This window comes from Nesoenas mayeri (genome assembly GCF_963082525.1).
Source record: "Nesoenas mayeri genome assembly, chromosome: Z".
NCBI classification, from domain to species: domain Eukaryota; kingdom Metazoa; phylum Chordata; class Aves; order Columbiformes; family Columbidae; genus Nesoenas; species Nesoenas mayeri.
This window is the reverse complement of record NC_137542.1, coordinates 64,137,108-64,159,976: the sequence shown is the minus strand read 5'-3', so window position 1 is coordinate 64,159,976 and position 22,869 is coordinate 64,137,108. Positions and strand designations below refer to the sequence as shown.

The following is a 22,869-nucleotide window of genomic DNA, read 5'->3' as shown; positions in this document are numbered from 1 at the left end:
AGGCTTGAGAGAGGTTTTTTTTTTTGCCTAGCGTGTTTCCTAGTGCCTTCCTGTCCTTCCCATAATCATTGTGGGTACTCCAGGCTCACCTGGAGAGCTCTGATGCGTGGGGGAGAGAGGAGGGCTGAAGGGGAGAATCTCTGGCATTTATGTGATGTGGAAGTGCTTACATCCTGTGACAACAGAGAGAAGGTGAGAATCGCTGTGACTAATGAGTTGTTTACTTGGCTTTTGTATCGCTCACCTCAGGAGCAGACGCTGTGTTTGTGTTGGTATGTATTGATCTCAGACTCCTGCAAATTCCATAGCTTTGTATGTCACCTTCCAAGCAGTTCATGTGATGCCGCTAATCCTGTCTCTTAGTGCTACAGGAAGGTTATAGTAGTTAGGGTGCAGAATGCCACATTTATTTTTTTTTTTTTTCCCGTTTCCCATACAACATTAGCACATTTTTAGCCAGGAGCTGTTGTTTCTCTGAGTTTGGATCCCGATCCGGTTTGGAGAACTGAAGTGCCCTTAGAAAGTCCAGTGCAAGCTGTGCCCACCACGTGCTGCGGGCCCGGCATCTGCTGTTGTTGTATTTAAGTTGCCTAGAAAAGCATTTTTACTTCGGGAGAGTGGAGTGTTTCTCTGCAGTCTCCCGATGCCTATCCTCATGGTAGTGGAGCTAAACTCATGGAAAACAGAGGGAAAAATTGGATTAGTTTTTAATGCTGGATTTGGCAGTATGTGTCTGTGTGCATGGGGCAATTAGTGATTTTTTTTTAAATCCAGAATTTGGTAGAAACAGCCTCTAACTCCTTTTGGGAAAATTGGTGGGGAAGACAACAAGGAATGCCTGGGTTTTCTTTATTTAATGAAACAGTCTTAGCTGAGATTAAAAGGCAAAAAAGTTGGACTTAGGTAGTATTTTTTGCTGCAGTGTGACGCTGCTCGGCTGAACAGGTTACATTGCCCCAAAATGCTGAAGTGCTATCACAGATCACCTAATACCATGCATCCAGCCTCAAGCCTTTTTGCTGGGGAGCCTGACCAGCCCAACATTGAATGTGTGGATTTTTCTGATCTGCTGTTTTGTCTAGGGTACACGTGGTGCAGCTGAGGATCTGGCTCTGGCTCTTTAGGAAAGAGTTACATGGGGTGGTGTAGGAGAAATAAATTCTGCATGACTGAGAAGCAGTCAAAGGTGTTTCAGTTTTCACATAAGCTCCAGGGCTGGAGTGTGTTGAGATGCCAACAGCCTTTGGCTGCATCAGAAGTGGGACCGTGGACCTGGGATTCTCACAGAAGACCCTGTGGAACGGTCTGAGCTACAGCTCATTAAAGCTTTGGAAATCTGGGAATATATTCAGCACTTAAGTAAATAGGAAAGAAAAACTGTATTCCTTAAGTGTAAATGAGCAAGAGGAAGGCTGAGGCCAGGTACAGTCACCTTTGCTTGTCCTTTCGGTGCAGGGGGTGTAGGATGGAGGCAGCGGGCAGACCCCAGTGCAGGCAGGGGCAGTGGGGGCACTTTGGTGATGTGGGTGCTGGTCTGGTGGGCGCGCTGTTGAGCTGAACACAGCCTGCCCGAGCATCACTCGGCAGGTTGGGAGGGAGCAGAAGAAGGGATAAGCAAATGCTGAATTTAAAGAAAGGGAATAATACAAAGCTCATTTCGTGGCTGATCTTGGCAGGTGAGTTACAGTCACAATGAAGAAGGCTCGTAAAAAGCTGATGGTCCTTATTTACCTGGCTCCTGATCCATACCATTCTGGCTGTCAGCTGTAGCGCAGCAGAGAACAGGCCTGCAGAGGGGCTGGGGACATTCTTGTGGGTGCCCCAGCTGCCCGGGGAGCACGGCAGAGCTTCCCAGCTGCCGCTTTCTGGTAGCAGCCACCTTTGCCAGCCCTCCTCTGCGTTGCTGCTTACACGGATAATGTGGTTTCTTTGTTAGTTTTTTTTCTTTTGAGCATGCTCAGCTCTCAGAGTTTTGTAGCAGGCAAAAGCTGGTGATTTCAAGGCTGGTCCTGGAGGTTTCTTCCCTATTTTGGTGGAGCACTTAAAAAGGAGGATTTGTCCCATCATTTTCCTGCTTGGGGCTGAGCAGCCCATATCCCTGTGCTGCACCAGGGACCTTGGGGAGGTGTCTTGTCAGCTGTCACTGCTCTGCATAACAAGAACCAGTGCTGGCTGGTGGATCAGTCCACTTTCCTCACTCTGTTCACCTGAGGCTGTTATTACCAATTCTGGCAATTCTTGCACCCCTCCTGAGCAGCTGCTCTCGGGGTGCATTGCGATACCGGCTGGTCTCCTGGCTTGGCTGCTTCCAGCCTGGCACTGGGTAAGGAGATAGCAGGCACCCTCCTCACCGGCAGGCTGAGTTTGTCAGCCCCGGGACACATCGCGCTTTTATTAGGCAGAGCCTGTGTTGTGTGCCACCCGAAGCGCAGCCAAAAACAGGCACTCCCCTTCTCAGTTGGGTTCAGCACAACCTTTCCAGCCTGAGAAGCCACTCATTACACTGGTGGCAGCTGCTAGGCTCGGTGTTCCCCTGCTGTCCAGGTTCTCTGGGTGCAACAGAATTAAAAAAAAACAAAAACGAAAACCAAGACACAACTAAACTAGTGATAAATCATTTATTTCAATAGTGACAGAATCTGATTTTGTTTTTCCGTAATACAGTTTCCACTACTCAGCTCTGCTGCTTAGAGTTGTAACAGTTAATGAGAAATGTTTTGGAGACAGCTACGGTTTTAATTGGTGAAGCAATTACTGTTTAGTTTTGACGGTGGAAAATGACTGCATGTAAGGTGTTTTTCTTTCTTTTCTAGGTTTTTTCAAATTTGTAATTAGGCTTCTCCAATTATGTACTTCATAAACTTTGGAAACAGATCTTTCAAATAAGTGCTTACTGCCTGGTATTCTTATGCACAATACTTTGTAAAGGTGAATAGAGTCACAGGACTTAAAAGGAATATTAATGTGGGGAAAATTACCCAAAAATTTAAATGTTCAGAGGTTGATGACCTTCCACTGGTAGGGCTCTTTTTAATAAATAAAACTGAAGTATCCAGTTTCCATAAAGAAAAGCAGATGTAGGGTATTTCTAGTTTCTTGAATCTGTCTCTGCAAATTGTAATCTTTTTCTAATATGGCGATCAAAAAGAAATAAATGCAATTGTCCACTTTAATAAAGAAGGGCTGTTCAATTAAGTCAGGGAGTCAAATCCTGCTGTGTTACGTATTGCAGGTATTAAAAACTCACCTGCAATAAAGATTTACTCCAGATTTTCATCAAGACCAAAACTTGATCCTCTAAAAATAGTAAAAGAAAGGGAATTCAGGATTAATTTTCTTAACATTCTGTTTCACCTCATTATGATCAAGCAGCGCTTGTTTATAAATGCTTTGCCCCTGCCACGGAACCTGCAGCCTCAGCAGCAGGTATAACATAATATGTGGCTTGCAGTGGAAGCAAAAGCCCCAAACCTGTTTGAGGCTAGTTGTGTGAATATCAAAGAGGAAATTATGCTGAAGGCAGAGGCAGTGATAGGACATGTTCCCACATGCCCATTGCATAATCTTCTCACCCCACTCCACATGCCCTGCGGCAGGGAGCAGCCGGAGAGCTTGGGCTTTGCAGGGTGCCAGCCAGCTTGTTTTGCTTTAGACTCCTGCCTCAATGAACAAGGCTGGTGAAAGCCACATGCATCAGGGGAATGCCCAATGTGGGCAGGTGTCACTGTAAACTGTCACCGGTTAGAGCAGCACAGTGTGTAAAACAAACAAACAAACAAAGAACCCCCCAAAAGACACAAAAACCCCCCCAAAACAACAACAACATCAACAACAAAACAAACAAGTATCTCCTTTGTCATAAGTTTTCATTTCACATAAATATGAGAAGGGATAGGGACCAGAGCAGGCATGAAATATCTTCTTAAATCTCTGCATGGATGACTAAGGCTCAAAGGATGCCAGTGCTGGGTCTGCTTGTTTCTGGGGTTACCCATGCTGGTGCTGGAAGGGATGCCAAGCTCTGCTTCTTCTTGCAGAGTCATTTTTGCAGAGAGAAGAATGAAAAGTTAACCCTCCTCATGTAATAGCGGAGGTCAGGCCAGGATTATACTGAAAAGACTGGAACAAGTATTGCAGCCTGTCCATTGCAGACTTTCTTTTCTCATCCCTAGGTGCTATGATAGATGCTCTCTTGTTATGCAGCTTGTTTTTATGGTAAAAATTGCTTTGTAGAAATAAAGATGTAGAGGGCCTAAAGTGTTGTAGAAGGCTGAGTGGAGAAAAAACGCAACCATGATTATGTTTTTTTGAGTAGACCATAGATCATCACAAAAGCCTTCAAAGCTCAATGTTGGGATTAAAAGTACTAGATTCTCTCCATTTACAGGAGAAAATTGGAAAGATAACAAATTAAAATCCACGTGAAATAATTTCTTAGTGTTTGTGTGCAAGTATTCTCTCTGTACCATACCTAAAGGATCGAGAAAAGAATAGGGTAAGTTGTTTGCTCAAAGAAACACAGATAAACTTGGCAGAAAAAGCTGAAAGGTTATACATCTATTACAGACTGCAAGTGCCAGTCAACTAGACTTTTAACTGGGTTTACTCAGTTGATGATTTTTCATTTGTAAAATGAAGGCTTGCAAATAAAATTCTTTGTAATGATGGAAACGATATTAATTTTACAATCAGATTATCTTACTAATAAAGGTAGTAATCATGAGCTGTATGTTTCCCTCCAGCCCAATTCTGACAACATTATGTCTTTACTGAGTCTGGTTAGTAGAGCATGGGTGTAAATTTCTTTTATTGTAAAAGTAGTAGCAGTGATCCAGAACCTTGGATGGTAGTTGAAAGACGTGAACAGATTTCAGTAAATTTGGGTAAGGTACCTCTTACTGGTCTGTAGTATAAATTGTAATATAGCAGTGTTTTCCTTTCTAGACAGATGCCACAAGCTAGAAAATGGTGCTAATGAAAAAAAATCAGAATTTGTGCTTTATGGTGGAACAGGCATGGCAGAAGATGCACTGTCACATGTCCTTCTCTTGTGCATTACAGATCTGAATGCATCACAGACCCAGGGTCCCCAAGCAAGCATTCCAAACCATGGATCCATCCAGTCGCCACGGGTCGACACGCTGCTGCTGAACCACCAGCCTGAGAGCCTGCAGGACACTGAAAGTGGAGACAGAGTAGAGGAGAAGATTGTTTACCTCTGATGGCTTATTTTCTAATTTCAGTAGCACTTTGGAAATATAATTGTGTTTCATTTTCTAAATGTCTGTAGTTGCTCTCTGTATGACCAAATAGTTTTAAGGATAGTATTAAATATTCAATGCAAAATTCTTCCCATGATAAATATAACAATTAAGTTATTTTGAAGTCTTTGGTTTATAATTTTTAATTTATGACATGATTTCAAATGCTTTGCAAGAAGCAATGAGTATCTGGGGATATGTAACATTTTAAAATCATTAAGATGGCACCAAGAGCTGTGAATACTAGTGCTGATTTTTCTCTTCAGTCCTCTTTTTAAAAGGGCAAGTTAAGAGAGGTGGGCCTGCTGTTTGAGATTTCAAAGTATGTATCAGTAACCTTCTAACAATTGTGATATAACATGAGAAGACAGCAGTGTAAGAGTGATGGCTATAGTCCTTGCTATGGTATGTACCCTTTCTATGGTATGTACTCTGAACTATCAGGTCGTTTTCAGTATCTCCTGGCTCAGGAACCAGTCAGAAGAAGATGTATTTTATGGTATCAGCAGAATTGCAGAATTGTGTTTGTTCATGTCCCAAGAGTTATAATCATTTTGGTACTATTGCCAGTTTCTGTGCAGAGATGCTGTAAATCAGTTTGTTATTGTATTATAAGTGTATCTCATTTCAGCAAGTGCCCTTATGCATTACTATTTACCAGATGAAATCTGGTAAAAAAATGGTTCAAAAGAAAAAATTGGTCAAAAGAAAGGAGAAGAATAGTAGGCTGTTAGTGAACTGAACTCATCTGTAACGCTGTTGCTTTCCCATGTAGGAGCCAGTTATTTTCCTGCTTTTAGGTTCACAGAGTCATCTCTGTGTTAGGCAATAAGAAACCAGGACCTGTTTTGTGCCTTTCTATCTTTCAGAAATATTTGTACACTTCTGTCGAACTGAATAAATGTTCTGTATATCACTACAAAACCATAACTTTGATTTATTGTCAGGTCCTCCAAAGAAGTTCATAAATATGAGGGGCAAAAAAAAATCTCCTTGCCTGATTGGCACTCTGCTCTGCTGCAGAAGCTCCTGCCTTGTTCTAGCACGGCCAAAGCTGTGCCACAGGCACCGCAACTGGCAAAACCCAGGATGTGCTTATTTGGGTGGGCATGGGCAGCCCTCTGGGCTGGCCAGGTGCTGCTTAGGGTGGCTGATGGGATCTGCAGCGTCGCAGCAGGGATGCAGCTGCACAGCTCCTGGACCAGAGCTGCCTTTCCTCAGCCCAGCTCACAGGATAGAGGAATGCAGGGTTGCCCCTGCCTGTTCAAATAAGCCTCTTCCAGGGACTGGTGTTGCTACTGGGAATATTCAAAAGCAGTGCTTTCTGAGTTGCACTTGACAGGGCTACCTGACAAGCTGTTCGGTTGACACCTTGGGCTAACAGCTGAGGCACTGACTTTCTCAGCGAGCAGGTCCTGATTCCCAGCTGGTATTAGTCAGTGTGCCAGTGTCACCAGGGAAAGACTGGGCCTGCAGATGTGTTCTCCAATTTCTATTTCTTGCCTTCAAGACTCCTGCTCACCTGACAACATTTCTTTAACATGTTTCCATATAAGAGAAGAAGCCTTTTTAGAATTTCAGGAAACATCTTACCTTCTTTACATTCCATAGTTAGACTAAAATTAAAATGGGAATCCAACCTCTCATTAGAGGTCCTACAGTAAGGACAGTCCACAACCTCTCTATTTTACAAGTCAACAATGAAAGCAGTATTGCAATCTGGACAGATTTTTTGGCAAATTTCTGAATAACCAGATGAGTTTCTTGGGATACAGTATGTCCTGGCATACGTGCATTGCCTAGGGACTGGCGGGAAACTGGGAAAAACTGTGTAGTTTTCTCCACAATTGCTCTCTCTGCATTTTATTATGTCTTCGCTGAAACATCTGGTACGGGTTACTGTCAAATCAGAGCTGCTGGATGGATAGGTGCTGTCACAGCCTGGTGTGGGAATTCCCGTGTAAGCATCTTGCCACTGGGAGAGGAAGAGAGGATACTGCTTCTCTCATCAGTTTTTAATTGAGGGCCTGTAGGTCAAAAAGTGTTTGGCCAGGACTTCAGCTGTTGTGCAAATTCCTCGAGTCCCCTAACATCAGGCAGCATCTTATTTTGCTCACCTATGTTTACAGTAAAACTTCTGGCACTTGAGGAAGGCAAAGGCAGGAAACAGGTGGCCTCTAGATTTAGGTATTTTAATTGTAGAAAATGTTTAAACTATAGGCCAGTATGGTCTTGGCAGGTGCTTTTTATAACAAGATGTATTATGCACCCATGAACTCTGTCCATTATTTAGGCATTTGTTAATACTTAGCAGAATTTAAATGCAGCCTTAATGAGACTCAGCCATACTAACAGGCTGCATTTTCAGTCACTGACAGGCATATTTTGAAGCTTCATCTTCCTTTTTAATTAGAAAAATACATTCAGAAGTTCTCCTTGTCACTTTTATTACATTATTTTGTAGTGGACATATTCACAAGGCCTGTTGTTCTTTTTTTTAACTCAACCCCTGTATTGTGTTTTCTTCTCAAGGTGTCTTGCCTCTGAAAGCTCAAAGTCAAATTTAGTCATTCATTTCAGTGTTGAAATTATAGGAGCAGTTGCTGTACTGCCAGCTTGGGCTTTGTCTCTGGTGTTTTGTTTTTTGTGGTGTTTTGTTTTGTTTTGGTTGGTTGGTTTAGGTTTTTTGGGGGTTTTTGTTTGTTTTGTTTGTTTGTTTGTCTTTCCAATAAATTTATACAATGGTAAAGAAGTAATTTATAAAGGACTCAAGTTTACAGTGGGCTGGATCCAAAACCTTGGATTTGTCATTCAGTCTATTACAGAATGAAGCCAGAATAGAGCAAATGCTTCACTTGGCTGTTATTTGAGTAACAGGGTAAACAACACATTTAGCTGAATTTTCAAAAAGCTAATCCACTTAATTTTCAAATGACTAAATTAAATACAGATTAGGTTCTCAGCAGCAAAACTCACCAAACATTGTTTACTGAAGTGATTAAAAAAACCCAAAGCATTAATGTTTCCGTGTAAGAAAGATGAATCATTTTACTTAGAATGCCCTGTGGGCTGCATTAATTTAATGCCACCCATTTGGGTTAAAAAAGTGAGTAACGTTTTTCACTGCATCTCAGTCAAGTTGGTGCAAATTTTGTAGCAATGTACCATAATGCTGGTAAAGTCGTGTTTGTAGTGGGGCTCATTCAGAGGAAAGCAAAGAGGCTTTGTTGTGGTGAGTAACGGGTACAACTTGCTCTGACTGCCTTTTGAAGCAAAGGAGAGCTGTGGCTGAAGCAGTTTGCCTTGTGCATTTGATGACAAATGGGGAAATAGTGTGACTGCACCGGTATCTCCCAATCACTATTCTCTCTGAAAAGAATTCCAGGCCAAATATCTTCTTGTCTAAAGCCTTCACTGCATCCAGTTCATATTATAGAGGTAGAAACAGCACACGTTGTGGGACATTATCACTCTGTAAGAGGTTGGACATCTGCTTTTTGAATTGCAGTCGCATTGTGACTTTTTTTTTGCCAAGGTACATGGATGTATTTATTTTTTTCTTATCCCCAGTAAACATCTGTATGTAGAAGCACTGCAGAAATAGCTGTAAATCTTGGTGATCTTACTCATAAGGACAACCACCTGTTAGCCTCAAAAAGTTTTTCCCATCTCGCTGCCAGGTTCTGAGAAGAGGCTCTGAAGATGGCCTGAATTCAATGGCTTGAATTTTGCATAAAGGCTCCCTTTGGCAGGCTGATGTGAAACCAGAGTGTTTGATTTCTTCAGTATAAAGGAAAAACCTCAAAGGATAACCTTGCTGGCATTAATCTAAAGTGTTCTCATTAATACAGCCCTTTGCTTTGCAAAAGTGCAATGGACAATAGACTACTGGGCTGCTTCTATCAGGACATCACCCAAGACTAAGAGGATTGTGGAGGATCTTGCTGGTGTTTGTGGGCCATGGTGGTGAATTGGTCCAGATACTTCATCTGGGAATGTCAACATTTTTCACTGACATGCAGAGCGGTGTTGGCAACAGCTCTATTGAGGTCAGTAGCTGGCTCCCAAATTCCCAGGCAGCTATGTTTCCTATCCTAGTGATTAGCTATGCAGAAGTTTCTTCCTCTTCTCCTCAGTCTCAGTTTCAGTCTCAGATAAGGATGTTCCCACACCTTATTTAGAAGGGTTCAGCCCCAGGGAGGTCTGCAGCATCTGCTGAGGTCTGAGGTTGGGTCTTGAAATATCCTGAGTGGAGACCAGAAGAAGGGAAAAGAAACATGAAAAAGGCATTCTTGATATAAAGAAGGCAGGAAGAGTGTCCCCTACCATGGGATGTTTTCTAAGCTCTTTTATGGAACAAGCTTTTCCATTCAGAGAAGAAAACAAAATCAGCAATTATCACACTGCTTTTTTTTGTTAGACTGATAATCTGAGAACTGGTTAGATGTCATATTTTTGAACTCCAGTGCCAGATGGAGTGAGACTCAAACATTTATGAAAGTGACTGTGAAGCATGCACGTTGAAACAAATAATTTCTTCTATGGAGACTGTTTAACAGACCCAGGGGAACTTTCTTACCAGCTTTCTATAGAACTGTCAAATCGTGCCTACAGGAGCTATGCAGAAGTGTGAACCTTTGACTAACCTGGTTTACCACTGCTAACAACAAAGCTCTGCATGGATGAACAATCTTAAGAGTTGAAGTTGGTTTGTCAAGAGCAGCCTAAGTCCCTTGCTCTCTTCTGCAAGTGAACATGCAGGATGCTTGCATTCCTCATGGTTATCCCATTGAAGATGCTCAGGTCAAGTTGTAGAGCTACTTGTTTTCCTCCTCAGTAGTACAAGAAACATGAGATATTGATGTCACTCCTGGGTGAAGTTAGTAATGCCTGGAAGGTAAAGTTTTCCTCTTTTCCTACATGCACAGAGTTGTCCTAGAATTGCTGAGTGAATGCTATAAGAAGCCATTGTAGGACAATTATAAACTCATCAAACCAAGCCCAATCCAGATAGAAAGGCAACTAAGAGGACAAAAATAGCTTTAATAGGACTGACTGAGGATGTCCTGCTTTCAGTCAGTGGAGGGTAACCATTCTCATCCTTTGGGGCCTCTCTCCAGCTTTTGATGCTGTTGTCTATGTGCTACTGATGTCCTGTAGGTGTAAGGAGCAAGGCTTCAGAATGATGTACTGGAATTGTCAGTGAAAAGGAAAACATCAGAGTGAGTGAAATTGCTTCTCTGCTAATGTTGCTCTCTTTTTCAAAGTCCAACATGATCAGCTATGGCCTGATTTTAAACCTGTGTGCAGCCACCATGTGAACTGACAAGGTGGCACAGACTTTATAAAATTATCTCCAAGTGCCTGATGCTTGAGTAATTTCAAAACATCTTGTACTTCAATGAAGGCCAGACAGTGGCAATGCTACAGGTGAAGGAAGGACTTGAAGGATGATGGTGCACAGCGAGTGAAGAACCTGTCCGGCTGTCATCCTCTACAGTACTTGTCTTCAGGTCGAATGGTTATGTGCAGTTTGTGAAAGGTGGCTTACAGCACTGGGAAACCCCTCTTGGCATGTGAAATGAATGCTAAGCATTGAAGGGTGTTTCACAATATGAATTACTGACAAAGGTTAGGGTGCATCAGCTGTTTTACTGGAAATCTTGGTTTGCACAGTAGAAATAGTTAAATTTCTAATTCTGATTCCAGCTGCTCTAATTTGATTTACAGCATAATTCGCCAAAGAGATCAGGAAATTACTTTCAAGGACAATACATCAGCATTGTGTGAGACAGCTGAAAGAAGAGAAGCAGTTTTATTTATTTGAAAGGGGCCAGTCACTTCTGCTGTTCCGCAGGCAGGACTGCATTGGAGTCTCATGAACCAAAAACCCCATGTCATGGCTAGGGCTTCAACATTCTTCTCGAATATTCTGAACATGAGTAGCAGAGCATGATTTACAGACACCAAACTCGAAACATTTTTCCTTCTGGGAAATCTGGAGCTCTGAACATCTGGGCAACTGAAATTCCCCAGAATGCAGTCCTTCCATCTATAATTTTAATTATGTGTAACTCAATTAGTGCTCACCTGATTGCCTTCTGATAAGCAGAAACATTTCCCTAAATTTTGCTCAGATGTTTACAATCTATTATTTCTGCAACTTCTGTTAGTGACTCTGGGGTAATTACAGAGATGGGCCTGAACATAAAAGAGATCTGAAGTGCATCAGATATTTGGAACATCAAGACTTGAATCCAAGTTTGAAAGACTGAGACAAAATATTTCACTTCAATGCAATGTTTTTCAAACTCAGTTTATGAACTGTCAGACAAAAAGATACAGACTCAAGAATAATTGGGGAAATAAATAGCACAAGAGATAGTGGAAACTGCTTCCTTTGTACAGTGTTCAGGGAGTTACTGATGAAAAAATCCCTATAGGCAGTCTATGAAATTACATTATTATAACAATTACATGTTATTTTTGATTTGGCATTTTGTTAATTGGGATTTAGCATAGAATTAAATTACTGGGTAGCTCTAGTGTTGAAAGTAAAGCTGAATATGATGGACTGGGTTTAACAAGGTATAGCAATTCACAGTCAGGTAGCAGGACCTTCATCCATGGAAAGCTTTTTGATAGACTGAGGATCTACAACTGGCAGAGAATGCCTGTGAGATGGCACTGTCTGGTCCTGCTGGAGATGCTATACTCTCCTGGAGGTGCCAGGTTTTGGCTTCAGGTCTATTACTATGCCATTACCGCACTCCTGCAACACAAAGCCAGAATTCTTTGGGCCCTTTCCACTGGGTATCTAACCTGGGCACATGTGCCCAGGGGCAGCTGTGAGTGTGTGGAGAGTTGGCCTTCAGGCCTGGCCCATGGCCATGGTGGTGAGGTCAGTTTCCCCATGCTGCTGGTGTCCCTTGTGTGCTAAAAGGGGGGTTTCTCCTGGATTTCAGAGTAGCTGTGCATTACACGTATCACACAAGCAGGTTCTCATATATTTGATGCTGTTAACTTGCCATTTTAGCTACTGTTTAAAGACATTTGACAAGGATATGAAGTAGTGCTTTCTGAAATGCAACGTCTCTGTGAAAACTCAATATTCATTTAAATTTTTACAAAGCAACAAGGGTCAAGTATGGTTGTAATAACTAACAACATGTGTGTTGTTTAATCTTCAAAGCAAGTTTTACCTTTAGAGGTCCATAATTTAGACAGTAAATATTGTTTCTCTTACTTCAAAAGGAAGCAATAATTAGATTATCCCTGGACTCAGATTAACATTTAATTTGTACATTCCTTCATAGCTGTCTGCATACAATAGCAAAATAATTCTTTTCATCTCTGTGTGTGCATGCTGTCAGTGTTTAAAGTTGTAATTCAATACCCAGAGGAAAGATATGGCAGTGTATGAGATGCAAACATGCAGAGGTTTTTTCCAAGACAGTGTGCCCTCCATCCACCTGCCACTGGTGCACAGTCATATCCTGAAGCCACCTGCTCCTGCCTCCTCCTGACCTGTCATTGTACCCAAGTCTCTTTTCAAGTCACTTGTCATGTTGTTATGGGGTTTTTTTGTTAGTTTGTTTTGGTTGATTTTTTTTTTTTTCCTGTTTGTTTCTTTCTACAGGGATAATTTGTGGGTTTACAGGATGATAAATGGTACATGTGGTTCTGGCCCTATGTAACACCCTGCTCCAGCCCCACCAAGGGAGCCTGGCCTGGGGGCACAGTGGTCCTCTGCCAGCCCCTTCCCACAGCTGTCCCCAGGGAAGGGGCTTGCTGGGCACATGTGAGATGGAAAACAGCAGGGACAGCTTGTGTTTCCCCTCTTTGAGGCTGGCCTAAGGTGTTTTGTTCAAACAACATCCCAATGCCATTCTGGCTATGGGAGAGACTGGATTGGCTCTTGGACTTCAGCCATCAGGACTGCCTTCATTGAAGGGCTGAGACAAGCATTTCATTCCTGGGAAGCAAGGTGTCCTGCCACTCGGTTGGCAGCATCCTGTCACCATCATGGTGAAGACTTCCAGTCTAGTGCCTTGTTCAACATAGCTGGAGAGGGTGCAGCCAAAAACCAAGAATGGGTGTCCATTGCCCACCTAACAAAAGAAATAAGCTTCCACTAGCTGTAACAGTCATTGTTACTTTAGCCTTCGCTAAGATTTCAATAATGGGGATTGCACATTGCCAAAACTCATGCTTGGACACTAACCTGATAAGATATCAGGACTAGAGAGATAGATAATACACCAAGGAAACACCTTTCTGCTACTGATTTTTTCGTAATTGCCTATATGTATGAGCTGCAGATGCGGCACTGCAAAATATTTCTATTCATTTTCTGAAGCCCAAGAGTTTCTTTGAAACATAAAAAATGTGGTAATGGCCTTCTTTCTAGGCATTGAAAAAGAGCGTGTCTGCTTTAATGCGACTTAGTTGGAGCACCATTATACATTTTAATGAGGTAATGCATGAGGAGGGGTCAAGTGGAGCAAGGACTTGTTCCGTTCCCATCAACACTGACACTACGTTGCTAACACAGAATTAATTCTGTGGCCATAATTTGAATAAAATATGTAGCGCAAGATTCACTATTGAATATTCCAAGTTAGGGGAGTCTGTTAAGCATCGTTGCCATGGGGACTGCTTGAAGGTTGGATTAATTAAGGCCTGAACAGATGCTGTGTAGCATGTAGTGTCATTTGTGCTTTCTGCTTGTAATTAATGTGTGCATGTGTGGGGTGAGAAGCAAGGCAAGAGGGAGATACCCACCTTAATTTATGTGTGACAGCTTTTCAGGTAAAATGAATTATTGGTATATGAAAAGTGATGCCTCTACACATGCTAAAAATACAGATTAAAAAAGGAAGAAAAAAGAGACTATCGAATTCAACTCCTAGCTGGGTCATCATGTTTCAAATGAAAATGCCAGAATCAAAGACACAACCTTCCCCACTTGTTCCTACAAAATTTAGGAATTTAGAAGAGCCAGTTCACCTGTTAAATTGCTTAAGATTAAAGAGTAGCATTTATTGCCAGCCTAGAAGGCTCAAAACATATCATAGCTTTTGGGGACATTTATATGCAAACATAAATTTATGCATGCAAAGAGAAAGGCGATGACTTATACACATGCATGTGTATGTAAAATTTAGGCCTCCTTGCTGCTTTATTCAAGTCTGTTGAGTACTGCTGAGATCAAAAGAAGCACCGAAACATCATTTCAAACACCTTTTCTCTCACTATGCTCTATTGCTACCGCAGGGCTTGAGATCTTTGAGATGACATTAAATAGTGCCTAGGTCTTCAGTGTGTGCTCTGAGCTTCATGGTGAAGGTTTTGGGGGCATAAGGGACCACAAATAGGAGTGGCATCCTCCAAAGAAGGAGACTGGTGTGATGGTGGGCATCTACGCTTCTGCCACCGCTCTCATTCTTCCTTCACCTTCACGTGTGGAGATGGACAGCCCTGAATTTTCAAAGCCTCATTCAAAAGCAAGAAGGATGAAAAATGTCATCAGCTGTCCAATGGAATAAAGCGTTACCCAAACTTGGTTTTTTGAGCCTTTAAGATGCGGGAATACAGTACTCCAGAACAGACGTGGTTGATTTGTGAATAACTGGTTGCACTGACACAGTAGATGCTTGAAAAAGAAATGCAAAAACTGATCATAGTGTTTTCTAGCAGCATTTAATTGAAAAAAAATCAGCTTCTCAGAACGGCACACATTTTCTACAGTGGAAGAATAGTCTTCACAATGTTTCCCAGAGAAATTTTGCAAAATCCCAGCAGCTCCATGTTTTAAAAGGACAGGAGTCCAGTATTTCTTCATTAGAAAATGTGTTCCTACCACTCCTAGTAGTAAGACAAAATTAAGAATTTTCATCTAAAGTCATAGAGGGCAAGATAAAGAATGTTAACTTGCTGAGAGCTATTAAATAAAATATTTCTGTGCTACAATTCTCATCCTAGATCCTATTTAAAATTATTTTATAAGCATTTTTGGCAAAATTTCATACCCAAGTCTGCTGCTCATATAACAATCAAGTACTTGAAATATTTTTAAAAATAGTATTATTTGTAGTGTAAAACTCTCTGAATCATCTGTGTGACTGAGGAATGAAATGTGATGGATGTTTTTTTCCAGATTGTGAGAAATAACAGCCGGTCTAATGAGTACTGAAGCATGTCTCTTTCCCAGGTGCTCAATTCTCTCTTTCTCTCTCCAATTTGCCTGCTAAATCTGCTGCATTTTCCACTAGTTTCTTAATATTCAAGGATTATCTCAGATGCTCTCTTGGGAAATGTGGCTTCCTTAAGGTTATGGAAATAATTAGGAAAGATTACAGCCTTCTTTTTGAATGAGTCTAGATTTATTTCTGTTTTTCTTGTTGCTAATGAGAGGCTTGCTTGTTCTGACTTTGATTTAGAAAACATTTTTTGCAGAAAGAAAAGTAGAATCTAATCCACAATGTGAAAAAATAAATCTTTGAGTAAAAGTTGAAAAATCAGCATAAATGCCTGAATGGTTTTGATTAAATGAATATACTCAAATTAAAGATAGATAACCTTTTAAATAGGAAGGACTGAAATAGACTGGAAATATTGATTTAGCTACCATGTCACTAGGAGAAGTCAGAAATCAAATGAACCATCTAGCAGGAGTGTCTCCAGATTTGTGATGACATTCAAGTGAATTTACTTCAAGCAAATATGCTCGTCTCTGCCCCAGTCCTGATCCTTTAAGTAAATGAAACCTGTACCATTCCTCTAAGTACACATAGATATGTCTCTCTAGAGACATAGAATAGTTTAATCCAGAGCATACTTTCCTAATATCTTATTCCTTATATAAATAATTTCTGAATACACGTATTTAATTACGAGCTACTTGATTTCAATGGCAATTTAGATGCTTTCTCACTTTTAGGTAGATGCTCAAATCCTTTTTCCCCCTGATCCCTGCTCCTTGGCTCTGGTGTTTTTTATGTTATTGGCTGATCTTACAGTTATTTGCCATCTTTTTCTGTCACGAACTATTTTCCCCTTTCATTAATAATACATAGAAAAATGTTGCTATGTTTTTACAATATTTACATGAAAGTCTTCCTACAATTCCTTATTAGATCATCACATACCATTCTCCCTTTCTGACCTTCAAATTCATCTTTATTTTCCCTGTGATCCTTAATTGTCTGTCTTCCTTAATGAAACAATAACTGAATGATTACTCTTGAAATGATCTTTTTGTATCTGGAAGTTACTGGAAGTTACACCAACCAACACCATTAAGGGCCTTCTGCTACATATAGATCAACCAGCTTGGATGCTACACAAAATGTAGCTGTGGCAACCTCAAGCCCCACGTGTGCTAAACTCCTTGGCAGGGAGAATGACCTGTAGTGAGTGCCATACAGCTGCATCTGAAGTGTTTGTGGTATCCAAACTAACTTGTTGAAAGAGAGCTCCGATGCTGTTATGGTGTTTTGCATCTTCCAGGTCAAAAAAGCCTAGGGCTTTCTCAGGAATAGGGCAGGAATGGGTATTCATGTTCTGTATTCATGCCTTAATTGCTTCTCCTAGACTTATTACTGAATTTATGACTTGCCTTCTTCATCAAGGCTTTTGATATGTGTTTTCCTCTCATTCTTGAAACCAGATTGAGCAGGGCATTTGTCAATAAAGATAAATACAAAGTCTTGCATCTGTGCTGGAGTAACACGAGATGGCTGCAGCGGCTGGGGAACTAGAACAGGAGTGGTGAGCCCTACTGGACCAGTCGAGCTGAGCCAGCAACGTACCCGTGCAGTGACAAAGGCAGAGCTGCAAATTCGACCATATTATTACAGCAAAAACATCACCAGCAGGTCAAGGGAAGAAATTATTTCCCTCTATTGGGTACTTGTGAGGCTATGTTAAGGTCCAGCTTGGGCACCCAGTGCAAGACAGTTATTGTGAAACTGGAATTTTGGTGGATGGAGCAGAGGCCATCCAAGGGGAGTCAGAGCAAACCAGGATGGCTTAGTTCATGGAAGAGAGAGCTGAGCTGGGGGACCTTACTGCTGCCTTCACCTACCTAGTGTGGTTGGAGAGAAAATGGAGCCAGACTTCTCTTTGAGTAGCACAGTGAAAGGACAGGAGGCAGCAGATACAAATAGCTACAAAGGGGGATTCCTACTGTATTTAAAGGAAAAAGCCTTCACCATGACAGGACAGGTTGTGCAGAGAGGTTTTGGCATCTCCACCCTTGGTGATATCCTGCCTAGTAGCATATAAAAGCTTTATTATCTGGATTGCTCCACTACAGCCTCAGTGTTTCATTTGTGTTTTTGTCACGGAGGCACTTCAAGGTTAGTTTAAGGGACAACAGGGTCCAAAAGAACTTTTATTAAACCAGTGAGAAACAGGGTTTTAGCACTCCAAAAGTGACTTAAAATACAGGTTCGGATACCAGTTGAGGAAAATTATTAAGGGGCAGCAACTAATACAACAGGCGGTCCACAGAGTGCATGCACACGGCTTCACCAAAACAATGCCGGAGCCGTCCCTGAGTCCGGGAGGAGTACACACTTGCCTAAACACGGTGTGGGATTATTTTAAAGAGATACACGTACTCGTAGTGAGTACAGAAAGTGTACACTCGCGATTTTGCGAGGGTAAATTTATAATACACTCGCAATCCTGTGAGGATTAATACACATGCAGATGTGCACAGAATATTACACGTGCTTATGTGGAAGCACGGGAGGAAAACACACTCGCGATTGTGAGAGGAAATAATTTATACACGTCCTCATATTGAGCACGGAAAGTTACACGTGCACATGTGCACGGGAAGTAAATCCACTCGCAATCCTGCGAGGAGAAGTTTCACTCAGCCCCGTGGCGGCGCGGCGGGCGGAGCCTCCATCCCGGGGGGCGGGGCTCTCGGGGGCAGCATCTCGCTCATGCTCCGAGAGACCCGCGACAATGGGCAGAGTCTCGACGAGAGTCCCGTTTTCTATTGGCTGATCAGATCTGACTGTGGGCATTCCAGAAGCTTCTCTGCACCCCCACCCTGGCTGTGGGTGCCCCTGAAGCCTCCAAACATCCCCCACATTGAACTTGGCGCTCCCTTCTCCTGATGGCCCTGGCCAGGGGCTCTGGGGCCAAACAAAAGAAGCTGTCAGCCTCAAACTGCAGAGAGAGGGGGAGATGTGTCTACTCCTTCCATGATGACAGAGGAAGGGGGAGAGAGCGGGGTTTACATCCTGCCACAGTTTTACCACCTTCTTCAATCTTATTCTGCCCTAGGAGGCATATAACAGATATTTATTGCTGGGAACAGCCAGGTCTCTACTCTTATTTCAAATTCCATAGTCTGCAATTACACATTTTTTTTCTATGAATACAGTTCTAGCAGTCACTGTTCTTTACTCTGGATTGTGTTACACACTGGCGGTTCTCTGCAGCGGATGATACTTGTGTTACCTTAATTATAACACCAAAAAGGAGTTTTGTTTCTCTGGAGTATTTGTTTTGTTTCACCTTCAATTTAGCTCATCTTCTGCAGGTGGTAGGTTCAGGAGATGGGCTCGAGTATTTTTTCTTAAAATATTCTTCTTGGACTGAAGAACAAAAGTCTTGGCTTCATATGCTGTCTAGAAATAATACCTAAGGCAACAGAGGATCTGAAACATGATAAACATAAGTACACATTGTTTCAGTTGTTTATCAAAGCTGCAGAATAAAATCTTAGCTAACACAGAACTGGCTGCTGAAGATGTGTGATCTCAGTAGTTACTTTTGCACACAAGCTATGATAAATATTCAAAGCAATTTGTGTCTCTTTTTTATCATTTAAATCCTACTAATTATTTTTAAAATGCATAGGATTGAATTTCAAGTTCTTTCAGTTGCACTGTTAGAGTTTACGTAGGGTTTTCTTTAAGGTTTTTAAGAAGCGCTTTGAAATTAAGGGGACGACTCACATTGGCTTTAGTAGGCCCAGGACAAATGCCCTTGTGACGACTTGGGAAAGGTGCCAGCCAGACACACAGGTGTCCCTTTATTTACCAGTGACACATCGCTAGCGGTGCAAAAGCCATTGCCAGACCACACAGTGTGTCACACATGGGGTGACAAAGAGGGTAGGGGCGTTTGGTTCTTCTTTTGTTGACTCGGTGGGGCTGCCCGAGACTGCTGCCCGCAGCCATGGCTCAGGGGAGGCAAGTGCCTGCCTCCCAGAAGCAGCATGGAGGTCGTCAGCTCCCATCTGGAGCTGGCAGAAGGGAATGAAATCCTATTATTTAATGAACAGCTGTCCAGCGTGCAAGGCGCTTCTTTCTCAAGGAGGTTAAAGTGTTTGGCCAGTGCTGCTGGGGCCAGTTGAAAAAGACAGAGCCTGAGAGCTGCCTCTAGCACTACGAAGAGAAACAAATGTCAGATACTGTACTGAGTCTTGGCATGGCTTCTAGGGAGAAATTTTGCAGGCTTCTCCTTCCACAATGTGCAATTTCTAACCTTGGGGTCAGCACATGGGCACTGGAAGATACTGCTAAGGGTCAAGGGCATGCCAGCAAGACTCTATCACTTGGGTACTGAATTATTCTTGGCTGATGTTTCAAGTATGAACTGTAGGAATGGATGTAGCTGATTAGCAAATAATAGCAGAGAGTGGATAATGAGCTTTCTAACAAACTGAGAGCAACTAGTAAAATTTCTTGGAAAATCAAAACACCTCTGGTATTCCTTGGTATAAAGAGAAGGATGTTATGGCTACAGTGACTTCAGATGATGTAGTGTTTAATATTTTCAGTATGCTTTTTTCTCGCTGATCCTGAAAGTTAGGGTTTTTTCAGCCTTGCTCAAGGAAAGAACAAAGACTGAGGGAGGCAGGTCTCACGTCTGTCACATCTGAGGATGATGCACCCATTTGTTCAGCTTCTTAAATGTCACTGCTTATTTTGACAACTCAGTACCAGGATCTGAGTGACTTTTCCTGTTGACAGCCAGGAAAAATTATTTGGAACACAAAAGCAAATAACAAACTTTGAAGATTCATGGGAGTCTGGCCAATATAGCTGCATGCCTCTCTCCTACAGGCCCAAGTGGACTAAAGATGAGAAAGGGACAAAGACGGGAAAGTGGTTTAGTGTTGAGGTCTCATTCAACCATCCATGAGCCAGAGAAAAACCTGGGGCCTCGTGTTTTCAGTCCTTCTGCAACTGCACAAGGACAGAGAAAGGAGGTGTCTGCCTCACTCCTGATTGTCCTGCCCATTCCTCATGTGGCCCACCAGTGCTCCTTGCCTTCAGGAAATAAAGGGGCATCATCAGTTCCCCTTCAGGGTTATCTGGAGGTCTTGCTGCAGAGCCAAACTGGATGGAACTTCTGGAGCAAGGTAGGCTCATTTCCATTTTCTAGGTGGTAGCTGAGGAAGCAGTGATTTACTAAACCATTCAGTGACAAAGTTTTCAGCAGCACCCCGACTGATCTCAGGAACAGGCTGCCCAGGGAGGTTGTGGAGTCTCCTTCTCTGGAGACACTCAAAACCTGCCTGGACATGTTCCTGTGCGACCTCACTTAGGCGTTCCTGCTCCAGCAGGGGAATTGGACTAGATGATCTTTTGAGGTCCCTTCCAATCCCAAACATACTGTGATACTTTGATACTGTGACACTCATCACATGGCCATGCAGCCAACCCTTCCCAAGCACAGAGCCATTGGGAGGCCACAAATGCTGTATGCCAGAAAAGCAATGGCCCAGGAAAGTTGTAATGGAGTTACTGAGGCCATGGAAGGGCTAACAGCCAGGAATTCTTCTATATGGATTTCCCATGGCTCTCCTATCTGCCTGATCACAGCCTAGCTCTTTGGCTTGTCAGACTGCAGCAATTTTTCAGGAAGCATAGAGATAAGGTACAGTCTGGGAAACAAGGAATTCAAAGACGAGACTGAGGAAGTGCAGCTGTGTCTTTTCACAAAAACAGGTGCATTTCACTTATATGGGGGGAATACATATAAACAAATTAAAAAAAAAAAAAAGAAAGAAAAAAAGACAGGCTTGCAGCCAACATCAAGCCTCTAAGTTGATGTTTACAGAAGACAGCTGATGCTTCTGACTCTGTTCACTGCCCTGCTAATTCAGATCAATATTGCACTGGGTCGACTGGTCCTGCTGGCAGAGAGGGGACGTGAAATGCAGATGCATTGCTCTATCTATCTATCTATCTGTCTGTCTGTCTGTCTATCTATCTATCTATCTGCTTATCTATCTATCTATCTATCCATCTGTTGGCTAAACACATCCATGTTTGTTTATCTGGTCATACTTCACTGAGCAGCTGTGAGGCCAGAGTCTTGATTTTGTTGGTACAAGCCTGTAACTGTATCTTTGACCTCTATGAGCTCATGCCCATCTATATTTCTGGAGTTGAGAGTGAGATTTTTGTCCCACTAATTTGCCATTTCTCAAGCTGCCTCCTGTCAGCTCATGTGGAAGGCATGAAATTGTAAACTAGTATCTCAATAGCTATGCTGCTCTCCTTCAGTAGGATATCACTTGGGGAATTTATCTCAGGCTGTGGAAAAAAAATTAGCGATAATTGTTTATGTTTCAGCAGTTCTTAGTTTTGTTGCCTTTGAACTGTGTCTGGAAACAAATACCTTTCTTCTTTATTTTCCTCCTGGGACTGTCAGTAGATCTGCTTTCAGGTGATTTAATGAGAAACAAGCCTCTGTTGACAGTGTTTAAGGAACATGATTAATTGCTTGAGTCGAGGCAGCATACCTCCATTAATACCTTGAAAAGCAGGAATCAGGGGCAGAACTGTGCCCTTTCAATGGTGGGGCTGTTCCTGAGCACAAAAAACCCAGCCCAAACATCTCCCCCCACATCACCCCAAGCTGAAAATTGTGACACTGCAAGCAGGCAACCACTGGCTGCTTGGGTCCCATACCACAATCTTCTTTTGCCAGTTTGGCACCTGGATGTTTCTTTGCCTTGCACACTTCGCGCTGTGGCTGCATACTGAATGTCCAGGGTGAACCAGGTGCTGTACAGTGTCCTAGCCACAAGAAGACAAAAGCAGCTTAAAAATCCTGACTCCACAAAGAGGAGACATGATCCTCAGCTCTTCCAAACCAGCTGAAAGGCATTAGGGGAGGCTCAGAGCAAGAGCTCTAAGTCTACAATCAGTTCAGGGATGAGCTGACTAAGTTCATAGTCAGTCATCTCCAGGACAGGCAACTGTGCTTCTACTTGGTATAGGCTTTGGGATAATTTTTGTTTGCGAAAGCAGGGCTTGGCATGGCCCTACGAACAAGTACTGTGGCAGCAAAGAAGCCTAGCGCCAGTTTGCCCTCCTCACCAGGATAACTTGTGACTAAAAAATCCTGGAAAATACTGCTGTAATTTGATGATCATAAGGCCTTGAGGGCATCTCTTCTGCTACTCTTGGTTTGTTGATACATGATAAACTGAAAGAGGGTAGATTTAGATTAGATATAAGGAAGAAATTCTTCACCACGAGGGTGTGAGGCACTGGAACAGGCTGCTCAGAGAAGCTGTGCATACCACATCCCTGGAAGTGTTCAAGGCCAGGTTGGATGAAGC

At 42.4% G+C, this 22,869-nt stretch overlaps 1 protein-coding gene across 1 annotated transcript in view; it reads left to right on the top strand.

Moving 5' to 3' along the window:
* ARHGEF28 (Rho guanine nucleotide exchange factor 28) overlaps nt 1–5,222 on the top strand; it is a gene marked incomplete at both ends in the record, with an annotated part of 133,929 nt that extends 128,707 nt beyond the window's left edge. The window contains one exon of the mRNA XM_080362666.1: nt 5,062–5,222. Coding sequence (XP_080218792.1) covers nt 5,062–5,222 — 161 coding nt within the window. The remainder of the gene's footprint in view (nt 1–5,061) is intronic.
* Nucleotides 5,223–22,869: the final 17,647 nt, after the last annotated feature.